At 41.3% G+C, this 12,292-nt stretch overlaps 1 protein-coding gene across 1 annotated transcript in view; it reads left to right on the top strand.

Annotated features, from left to right (window-relative positions):
* SERAC1 (serine active site containing 1) overlaps positions 1-12,292 on the top strand; it is a 435,480-nt gene that overhangs the window by 288,158 nt on the left and 135,030 nt on the right. Inside the window, exon 10 of the mRNA XM_078649122.1 lies at positions 1,073-1,235. Coding sequence (XP_078505248.1) covers positions 1,073-1,235 — 163 coding nt within the window. The remainder of the gene's footprint in view (positions 1-1,072; positions 1,236-12,292) is intronic.

Genomic DNA, 12,292 nt, shown 5'->3' with positions numbered 1-12,292 from the left:
ATACTCAATAGACGGGGTAGTTAACCTATCTTTTTATGATTTGCAGAGAGCTTGCCATAAAATGTGTTTAGGTTGTCAGATAAGTTGTATGCCTCTGTTTCACCAGCCAGTGAACAAATGTCCGAATTGTTAAACCCGTCACAATTGGCTCTTCTGTTCTCCTGGTAACCCTCTTTTTAAATATTTTGCTAGTAGGAATAATACCAAGTACCACTCATCAAGCCTGTATCCAAGCAAAAAGCCAGAATCTTTTATTTTAAATGTTAGGATACAAATTAACATCAAACAAATCTGATGCAAAAAGTACTTCCACAGGTGGCAGGTGGAAGAACACATGGCTCCCAACTTGCCGGCCGCATTTTCAAGCATTACAACAGTGGTCTGCCTCTTCTGTATACCTGGTCTGGCCAATCTTGATTCCATCACTAGTGTCTTGTAACTTCCCTTTAGCACCATGAGGGAGCTAAGCTACAGGTTTGGCTAGGATTGGGCCGTATCAACAGTGTTAGATGAACAGTTTAGACTTCAGTGACCTACTGTTGATGCACCCACACCCATGTAAATAATGTCACAGTGGATGTCAAAGTTTCTTTTTTTACAGAAGATAGATTATTAGAAGAGGAATAAATATGCTCTAGATCTTTAGACAGTCTGGAAATACACATTCGTTCTTAACTTCTAGAGAGTCAAATTGTCAATTTGGGAATAAAGATCACAACCCTTCACATTAAGTTTCTCATATTTGCACCACCTCCCCTATCAACTAACTAGTTGTCTGCCTGATCACTGGGCACAACTACTGGAGAGGCAAGGTTATTGATGCAGGTGGTCAAGGGATACAGTCCACTGTGCTGATGGATTCATATTCTATTGTGTCACCTAGGAGACAGCTAAATAATGTGGCTCTTGGGTGGCTGTTTATAAGTAAGAATAGAACTTTTTTTGACCTGTAAACAATTGCATACTTGTAAAATAGCTTCTTATTAGGATTTTAATTGCTGCAGCAACATATGTAGGTTTCTGATTTTTTTTATTCTGCTGTACCAACGCTATTCATTTTAATATTTGCAAGGTTGCCACTCACTGTGAAAAAATTGTAGCAAATGGAGGCCTCCAATTATTACAGAGGATCTACCAGCTTCGCCCGGATTCTCCCAAAATACGGCGAAATATAGTTCGCATTATAGGAAATTTATCTTTACATGAACGACTTCATCCGGCCATCGTACGGTCAGGTAAAAAGTAATATTACTCAAGTCAGTACTTCTGCTTTCCATGAATATGCCTCACTCATGTCTATGTTGTGAACCACCTTTGCAGACATTTGGAGTTTATTCACCTTCGAGAAAAAAGGAAATTTAACCCAGTGTGGTGCACTTTCTGTTTACCTAATCCTGCTTCTTTTAACCTATTTTGCTAAACTATAGGATTTTGACCAGTACATTTTCTACTGTCGCTTTAGTAGGGATTAGGCATCATCCATAATGCCAGAAGCTGACAGAAAGATCTTTTTTTTAACACAAACGTTATTGACTTTTTCATAATGGCATAGACATTACGGCATAATGATGTTGAAGCATCGTAAGACATATAAACATGAATTGTACTCAATACATCTACATATTATGTACTGTTATGCATAGTTGAAAATGTGTCGAGTAATATATCAGTGATAATCGTGAACAAAGGACCAATTATTAGTATGCCAAATCCCAAACCACCCAGATCCCTACCCAAAACTTATAACCGGTATGTGTCACTTGCGGACCAACCATATAAAAAGAAAGGGAAGAGGAGATAAAGATAACCTCTTACCAGGCGTTTCTCGGTTGCCAGTTCAGTCATACCACTTAAAATTTTTTTTTTTTTTAACATTTTGACAAAATGGTTGAAATGGGAATGTGTAAGAGCAGATACTCAATATCATAGAGTACCTGTTTGCAACTGAGAAGTGCAGATCCTCTCCCATTATAAGTATTGCAAAGTGCAGGTACTCTCCTTTTCTAAGTAAAGAAGTACAGGCACTCAGATCCTGACGGTACCTGCCCCTTTATAGCATTGGTTTGGCGATAATTTTCATTTGGTACTGTGCCCACCCAAACCATTCATGTATCTGGCTCCAGCAGCTCAGAAAGGAGAGACCCATGTCTCCTTTGGGGTCAGTTTGCTCCCTGCGAACCAAAAAAATAGGGGGTGAGCCCTCCCTCCGCTAGCACTTTGATTTGGTATGTAGCCCTGACTCTGAGTCAGTGTGTGATGAACTTTCGACCTTTTTACATAAAAAACAGACTGGTTGGTATCAGTGTTGTTTCTTCTTTTCTTCTGAATTATTCCAGGCACACAGTTCCCACCAGCAAGTTGTGGTCAAGTAATATGAATCAGAAGTGGCATTTTGTTGCCACAATATTGAACTGCAAGTTGCAATTTGTCGGTACCCTGAAGTTTGTGCTACACATGGCCAAATATGTTTGAGCAGACCACTTGGAATCAAACAACTATTCGAGTGATCTGGCAAATTCACTTTTTCTTGTGATATGGGTGTTTGCTATTATGCAGAACGTGGTGTCTTTACACACAGTTTAAAGCACTCTGTTTAATCCTGTAGGCGGAGGATACACCATCACAGTCCAGCATGTATTTTATATTTTGAAGCTTTTGACGGTGTGGTGCCCGCCGCAGAGCAGTGCAGCTTTTTTTCTGTTATTATCCAAGTGCGTCCTAATCTACTATAAATAAATTAAAACTGCTACTGTTAATTTTATAGTTTATAAACTAGCATATGGCAGACTTTCTTATAAGAAAAAGTCAAAGAAAACATACTGTCTTGTCATACTAGAGACACAGCAAAATGTAGTTCTTTTACAATGTTTTTAGCTGAGTGAAATATCTCCTGCAGCTAGACTCGCCTCATTAGCTTGTGATCAGTATACAAGAGACAGAAGAGGGCACTGTAATCTGATAGAGGAGTGCTCCAAATCGGTGAAAACATTAAGCTGTGACGGTAGCATTGAAAAAAATACCAATGCTTTAGATAAAATATCCTGCTTTTCCATTTTAATATAAGTTTACACAAGATGACTTGACCGGTATTTTAGGTTTTAGATTACTATGCCTTATGGGAAGCAGTCACAGTGCAAAAGATCTTTTGGCTGGTTTAATTGTTGTAAACATACTTCAAGATGTCCCTTTCAGTAGCTGTAAACATATCGCAACGGTGATCTACAGGAGCTGTAAACGTTGGTCATCTTATGCAATGTCTGGTACAGAGTCAACAGACTGTCTGCATTTAGCATTATCTTTATACAGTTAGGCAGTGATTATGAGAGGTTCAGTGTTTTTCGACCCTTGCGCAAATCCTGTTAACATAGGATTTGAAATATAGGATTTGAAATTCCAGAGTTGGGTAGTATTTACTGCACCCAGTAATTACTGGGTGCAATAAATAACTCACCCTTTCTGAACTTCAAACATGCTGGTATTTAACAGTTGAAACAGTATGGTGTTTACTGTGACAAGCGGGTTTTGATTCATTAAGCAGCAAAATCTGCATGCTATTCCCTTAAAACTTGAAATGAGTGCTGTTTATTTGTGGCCGGCTTTAAATTCTGCTCTACTGATAGAATTGGCAGAGTTTTGGCTACTCTGCTCATTCATATCACAGATTTTTATCCAAATTCCACCAACTCCCGCGTGGCGGAGTTTTTTATACTGTGCGACTCGCCAACAGTAAGTTGGTGAGTGAGAATTGGAATTGGCTCTAGGAGGGCATACAGTGAGATTTTACCATCATGGGCAGTTGCGACTGCGGTGAGAAAGCTGCTGCTTGCATAGAAAATCTATTAGAGCAGCAGAAAAGAAGCAGCGCCCTCTCGTGCGCCACGCGGTGTCTTTCACACTGACTTTGCAGCACGGAACAACCTCTGACGATGCGCCAATTTCCACCCGTTAGCGGAATCTCGCAGAATGTTCATCTAACTTGAAGATAATTTTATCAACGTACGATGTATTTGGCCTTGCCTTTCCTTCAATGGGCCATTATATCCCAATAGACTTATTTTCTCTTGGGCTGCTGCTTATGCCGCAAGTCAGGAGTTTCATGGAATATGGATCTTGTATCTTGTGTGGATCCCATTTCCTTGAATCTGACCCTCAGATGGTCTTTGTTCACTGCAAGGCTTACAATGTTATTACCTGATTGCAGATTCTTTCCATGAAACTCATCTTCGAAATGACTGATAATAACTATTCTATTTTCTAAACCATAATAACACAGTGAAATAAATGACTGTCCTCACTGATTCACTAGTTTTGTCAATACACACAATCAGTAATCTTGTACCCCTGTCATATAACGTTGTACCTCATAATAATGGAACAAAGTAATGGGAAAAGATGCAAATGATTAAATGTTAAGAACTTATCTCATTGTTCTGCATCTCTCATAGTTTGTCCTGCATGGGAATGCTTGTTGCTTCCTATTGTCTTGTCAATAAAAACTAATTAGGCATGCATAATCTCTTACATCATGATGAAATATTTACAGCAGTTAGTCTTTCCTGAATTTTTCTGTACTAGCTCGCTGACTGTCAAATGTGGTACAGTCTATGGCTAGAGTTACCTCACATTTTCGTTCTACGGTGTAACCAATTCAGAGTAGCGTGGTGTGAAATGATGCACTCTGGATGCCATTTCTGCAGAAGTCAAAGGAGGTGACTGTTAGCAATGCAATTCCTTCCACCCCTAGGCCGCACAGATGTACAGCATTGCCTTCCGCCTCATTAAAACCAGCATTGAAAAAGCCAGTAGCTCTGGTTTATAACTGAAAGTCCATGCCAAACCTATTGGCTTTGCCAGTTCTTGTTAACCCTGTCACCTCTTTGGCCCCCAAAAATATTTGTGACCCGAAGAGGATATGTTCTGCCTTCCCATTCCTGTATGCTAGACACACCACCGGAATCGTTCCCTCACCGGCACGCCGATCTAGTAAGGACCCATGCCCAGCCTTCGGCTGATCGAAGACGGCCGCTCAGCGCTCATTTCCCTGCCCCCGTGGAGGCCCTGCGTCCATTCTCAGATGACTTCTGCTCTGTTTATACGGAATAAATTCCCCATCTCAGCACACCCTTATTCAGACAACCTAGTCCTGAAGACAATCCCAACTAATTGAGGATCGAAACGCCGTTGACTTAACAGCGTATTAACAGGCGTACCTCTCAAATGTGGCTCAATACCAATTGAAAAAATTCTGTATTACGTGATATCACTTTGTCACAATACTTGAGCCACCCACTGTACATTATTTGCACCTTGTTCTCTGTGCGCCGTCCATGCTGTTCACTCCTTCACTTGCGTCGCCACGTTCACCACAGACACGTTTTTGAGCACCAAGTGCGTTATGGTTGTCACAAATTTGTTTTATGCAGTGCTGCCTTAAACTGTATATGTCCGACCATGAACTAATGTTTTACAAACATAAGATGATTAACAATCTTAAATCAATTCAACCAGTGTTCTCCTTATTTCCGTGCCAGTAATGCTGTATGCATGCATAATTAACTGACTAAATATTATTACCTGTTGGGACATTGTTCTTTTGTTGCACCTTCCTTACCCAGTCCCGATTTGGTATATGGGTCACACTCCTGTAACTTTTTACTAGACACACATTAAAGGCACCATTCGATAGAAACCTTGGAGAATTGGTGTGCCCTCATGTCAGAAATAAACAAAGGCCAAAGAGAAAGATGAAGAATCTTAACAGACAAGAGGCCAAAGAAAGGCAAAAAGTAGGGAAAAAACTATTTAAAAAAAACTCCCTCTTACTGAAAAACAGAGTCTGCTGAGTGAGAACGTTAGACGCAGAATCTGGGCATTGTGCGATTCATACTGCATGTTGCATGTGTTTACTCACGCTTAAGTCATGCAGCTCTGTGGAAACTCCTGTTACTGGCATTTCTGAACATTTTATTCCGAGCAAGACTATAATTTGCAGCAACTTTTTATGTGAGCAACTCTTAGCACTTTAAAGTGAAGCTAGCATTTAAAACAGCATGAGAAATGTATGCTTTGGTGAGCAGACCAGGAAAAACTATAACAGTTGACTTAAGTGAAGAAGGTTCCTAAACTAGGTAATCTCACGATGACATAAAATCGGGAATTTCTTACAACTCTAAGTTAGAAGATAAATTGTACATACCTGAGACTACTATATAGTTTAGTCACCATCTTCTAAAGCAAAACAGGTTTTTAAAATAGTGCACATTGCCTGGTGGCAAACTGGTGTAAACTGGGAATTGCAAAATGGAACATCTACTTAAGCTGAAACTTTAATGTCAGCCATGTGTACTCAATGTTCAGTACATCATTCGTGAAAGGTGAAGTGTTTAATAATGTGTGCTGTTAACAAATGCCATTTCATTTGGTGGCTAAAGGTTCTAGATAAATACAAAAAACTCCCACTGGTCCTATATTTCTTTATTATATATTGGCTGCGACTCTACGGGACTATTCGCTATGACAACATAGCAACCTTGCAAATTCAGTCTCATGCTTTTTTTTTAATAGATTTATTTTTGTACTTTAAAGTTATTCAAAATCATTATTTCATTATTTATTTCAAAAGAGAGTAAAATCATTGATTTTTTTATATAAAAACTTTTTCCTTTTTACATTTCCTTTCTATGCATATCTGATAATTTCATCCAATGCAGGAAATTAACATGTACATAATTCTTTGCAATGGACAATATTTTCCAGTTAATTTCCTTACGTATGTGTAACTCCTATTGATTGACCATACTATCATACTAGCCTCTTATACCGACAATCATACTTTTTCATCCAACACTCCATATCACACCCTCCCAAGATAACATTCACTACATAGGTCACCAAAAAGACAGATATACAAAAGTCACAGTGACAGTGTTGTGGGTTGGGAGTCAAACATCCAGGTCAGCACATGTTTTGGTGGTTGTTATCGCTGTAGGGCCACCTTCTTGAGTACCACAAATACAATAACTATCATAGAGGCAGGTGGTAGGGGTATAGCTGTCGATATGGGAGAATAATATCTTGGCACATCCAAGAAGTGCTTATCCACGCTTCCAGTGTTTCATAGTTCTTGTGTTGTTCAAATGATGGAAATATTGCTCTTTTATGTATGGTTGTTTGGCCTCTTGTCAGTAAGACGGACTAGTAGGAGAGTCCTAGGAATTAATTGGTTGGACACTTCCATATATCCATTGCACCTCAGCTGAATCTCTGCTCCTAGATTAATTTTTACGACGTTCCACTGGGAAAAATCACTATTATAGAGGTTTGTGCCTCCTATTAGAATTTGTGAAGATAAGACTTAGCTTATTCCCGAAGTACGAGCAGTTCCTAGAACACACCGTCTGATTCTTGTATTCTGATGCTTATATTCGGATGCCTAGGGCTATCCTAGGCATCTGAATATAAGTCCCCAAAGCGGCAGAATGTTATCTCCAAAAAAGCAGTAGCTGTGTTGAAAAATTTGATTGAACATGTAAGGTTGAAAATGCGGCCAATCTTTGGTTGAAACGAAGCATAGTCTCACTTCACATCAGGCCAATGTATTAGTTACTTTTAATATTCGGCTAAGATACTGATCCTCAGAGCATTTAAGTTGCATAAAATATTAAGCAAATAAACGGGTCTTAATAAGAATAACTCAATTGTCTTCACAAATAAATTATTCACGAGAATGTCAATAATGTTTACAATAAATAACACATAAACTTAAAGAAACAACTAACAATTCAGTTCATTATCGATGTTGGTAAATAGTAGTTAACTCATGAGTGAGGCTTCACTGAACACACAACAAAAGATGCCAATTGCTTGTTACATTTTTAACATAAAAAGTCGGCAAATGCAGCCATATATAAAAAGAATTTGAAATATTTGTTTGAAAAAATTGGTCTTTATTAAACATGTAACATGCATGATACAGAGTGAACACCTTACAGACAGTCATTGTATCTTGACATTTACCGAGCTTGTCAGTTCTTGCGGAACATGTTAAATCGGGATCTACAGCGAAGTCAGGGCAGACTCATTAGCGACATAGTGTAGGTAGTGGATGTGTCGGGCTCCATCCGAGATGTGCGCGATATTGCTGTCTTGTGGTAGTGATAGTCTGTCCATTGGCTGGGTGGTTATGCCGTGGGTTGCAGTTGTGTTGGTTAAAACTGATGAGGGAGGTGTGACCCTGGAGCGCGTTGAGACGCTGCTCCATGCACAGTGTGGTTGGTGTGTGTCTTAGAAGGTTGTAGATCAGCTCCTGGCTCCAGTGCGAGACGTCTGGTGTTCCATGTTGTAATTTGCAGGTTTTATCCCACTTGAATGCGCAATCTGCTGTCCACCCTGTCCTCAATCTGTGCGCAATTGGCAGTTGGGTGCTTCTTATTGCTCGTCACGCAAGTGCCAATGCCAGGTTGACAAACGTTCTCTGTTTGGGAATCTGGCATCAGGCCCAATGACCATGCCTTTTGTGTGTTAAGGAGGTGTCTGCCGACGATCTGCATAACCAAATATTTCATTCCAGTAGGATCGCAGATCTACATACAGGGCGTTCATGCGAAACCATTGGAAAGAACTGATGTAATCTCGCCAGGGATAAATGTGTGCTGTGCAAGCAGTTGTACAGTAGGGATTTTAGACGGGCGTTTCTAGAGACCTCGGAGATGTGTGGCCAAGATTGGGGCCCAGTCCCGATCCATTAGCCCGAGCTGAAGACCCTGACTCCTGAGAGCGGATAACACTGCAGTGTCCCCTACACGTATCGTTCTATACATGTTTGTAATCTGGCGCATTTTGTCGCATCAAGTCAAGAATGTATGAAGTGTCAGGTCGGTAGTAGCCTCTGTCGGGGCTACCCCAGCCAGGTGTCAGCTACTGCACTCCTGGTGGTGGTGTATGTGAGGACTCGCGCTGGCAAGAGTGCCTGTTCTTTGCAGATTGCTGTAAAAGAAAATGGCATCCCTACCCTGATTCATATAATTGTCTCAGGGTGGTCAATCCTGCGCTAAGCCACTGCCGCCGGGCGGTGCGTGTTACCTCCCGAGTGCTGCCAGGGAGGCACACGATGGGTAGATCCGGTGAGTAAGCCCCCCTACAATTCTGTCCTGAAGATGCCTGGCTCAGCAGTGTCTGATCACTTGCATAAGAAAGGGTGGATGGGTGCCTTCTGGAAGGGGGCCCATTGTGTCAGACAGGACACTCTGGGCCAGACGTAGGTGGCCTCCAGCGGCACGTCTTATGCCAGCCCGATCATCCGCTATTGTAGCTGAGCTGCCAGCAAGATAGTAGGCCTCTATGTCTGGTGCTTCCAGCCTGCAGGCGTCCGGTAGGAGGCACCGTTTGCCAGGGCCGTCCTGTGTCTACCATCTGCCCATATTAAGCCAGAGAGCCACATATTGAGGTCAAGAAATATGGATTTGGGTAGTGACAGCTGAAGATTAGCAAATAAATAAAGTAGTCGTGGCAGGTTCACCAGCTTTGCCAATGCAATTCAACTCTTGGGGGAGAGCAGTAATAGCTTCCAGAATATCGTCTATTGGCTCAGGGTCATTGTCACCCTGTCTGCATTTTATGTCTCGGTCTGTGTCCAGACTTGTATGCATGTGTACACCTAGATGCTTATACGTGTGTTGGGCAACTGGTATTTCAAGTGGCACTTCCCTCCCAAGGGAAAGGGCCCATAGGTTCTCCAAGAGCTCGATTTGCAAGTATTTTTCCTAAGATCTTGCAATGCTGGTTGAGGAGGGACAGCGGCTATAGGAGTCCAAATTTGGGGAGCAAGATGACAAGGACTTCTCATGTTGACTGGGGCAGCACTCTAGCTTTTCATGCCGATTTGTAAATATAATCTGAAACATTATGGGACATTTTTAAAGACCACAGCAAAAAGACAAAGCAAGAACAGAATGGCTGTAGAACAACATACTTGCTCTGAAGGCCTTTTACTGGGGAACCAAAGGTGAAAGTGGCAGGGACATACCTGGCGTTACGAGTTCTACTGCTTCACAGATTTGTGACCATGTTGTCTAAGAAAGCCCAGATGCATTGAGCTGCAAATGAGACCCAACACCAGCCCAACTCACTGCTGCAGAATTAGAGTGCTTCTAAATGGAGTTATGAACAGTCAACAGCCGCAGCGCACTTTGATTCCCAAAGGACACAATGTGGGTAGAAATTGATTGAATTAAAAAACCTTTCCTATGACAATTTCTGATTTGGTTATCATAACTCTGGAGGCCGCCATGTTGTTTAGGATGACTTAGAGGAGAGGTGGCCTACAGAACATTCCCATGAACTTGGCTCAGCATCCTGTGATTCTGGGAAAAACTCTTGATCTCCATGTGCCTAATGTGATAGGCTGGTAAAGCACTATATAATAATATAAATAAAAACATTGCTGGCTGCATGCTCTTCAGATCCCACGTTAGCACTGGCTGGCAGAAATGATGGTTACGAGGTCCACTCGCACGGACTTCTGTTTTCAATATTAGTGTCACAGAGTAAGCAACTTGGCCATGAACCAGGCCCATAAACTAAGCGACCAGCAGAAAGATAAAGTTGTGCATGCCAGTGGGTGGAACATAGCCACTTCTGCTGAATGGAAAATCCTTCATGTCCTGCAACCTGTGGCATAGTACACACTGGGTGCACTTACAGCATTAGAGTGTTCCTCAGCTGCCACTCTGGAATGATCAACACAGATTACCTTCACTTGCTGATGGAAGGGAGAGCAGGAACCACAACTCAGAAAAGGAGCATAGCTCTTTAAAGGAGGAAGAGTGAAAGAGACACTGACCTACCACAGTGGCTTACTTTGTGAGCTGCTGTCCACATGTGCAGAGGCAAAATGCCATCACTCAGAGTGAAGAGAGACAGTGTTTGAAGTAGGCTGCCCCATTGCCCCTTGCTGCAGGCTATTGTAGGCAGAGGCAGAATGTGATGACACTAAAACAGATCAATGGAGGAAGAAGGCTGGCTATAAGTAATTATATTATCCTTATATAATTTTTACTAAAATCAAAATGTCTTGGCTAACATTACGCTTAAAAACCGAATTCCTTTATTGATTGTAACAACATTGCTCCAGCACTACATCACCATTGTAACATCACAGCTTTAAACATTACAATGCAATGCTATTGACCATCCAAAACTACCTAGATTACATGAAGGAAGCTAGAGGAACCATTCCCTGCCTGTGTCCTTCAATTGACAATTAGACCTCACACCTAAAGATCTTTTCACTAAGGTTTATTGGTACATCTTAACATGTCAACCTGGAAGTGCAAGTAAATTACCTTTGTTATAGTCTCTTACCAAGAGCAGAAGATGTTTCCCTGTCCCACTGTTCAAAATCTGGAATGCTGTCACACTGGAACTAAGGCTTATGCCCACTTCAATCTTTTGCAGACAGGCACATGCAATAAAATAGCACCTAGATGTTCCATGGGGTATTGTGTACCCTACAAATGAAATCTCTGTGTCTTATTGGATGCCCAGATCCCCAGACCCTCTTACATTTTATGTCATTCTCTTTCAGCCATTGAAATTAATTGTTTTCTTTGAACATATAAGGAAGGCTTCCGGTCTGTTTGCTTATACATGACATTCTTGCAGAATAGTGTCATGTAGTTAGTAAAGCATTCTTTTATCGAACAAAACATCTTAAAGTTCCTGCACTTCATCATTCATCTCTGTTTGTAGTATATTCTTCTTTGTACTGGTTTTCCCACTTACTGTACCCGTTTGTGTTCTCAACCACCTTAACTTTAAAAGATGATCTTTTTAACCTCTTTCATGGGGGCTTTTAGCTAGCGGCTACGCCTATTGTTGCCTCACTTTCTTGCAGTGATCACTACTCCCCAGAGAACACAAGTTGCTTTATGGGCAACATTTTGGATGTGCCATTCCTCATCAGGTCAGGAAGAGTTCACACCTGGTTTTCTAGGTCATAGTCATCCTTTTTTCAGTGAGTAAGAAGGTCCAGATGGTAAACCTGACCTGACAACCTATTTTTTTAACTGGCATCGGATGCAGTAGGCAGGCGCTTTGGGGTGTCTTTCCATTCAACCCTGTGATTTCCTGAGCTGTACTGTAGATTCTCTTCCAGAATGGCTGGTTGGCACTATATCCCCTACCATCCAGAAGAAATCAGCAGACTGTGCTCAGAACTTCAAGCGATTGTGCAAAAAGGTTTTCATTTTATGTAATGCCACTGGTGTGAAGTAATCTGTGTAACTATTTTAAT

The sequence above is a fragment of the Lissotriton helveticus genome, chromosome 6, assembly GCF_964261635.1.
Source record: "Lissotriton helveticus chromosome 6, aLisHel1.1, whole genome shotgun sequence".
Lineage (NCBI taxonomy): Eukaryota > Metazoa > Chordata > Amphibia > Caudata > Salamandridae > Lissotriton > Lissotriton helveticus.
Note: the sequence above shows the minus strand (reverse complement) of the source record. Positions and strands in the feature narration are given on the sequence as shown.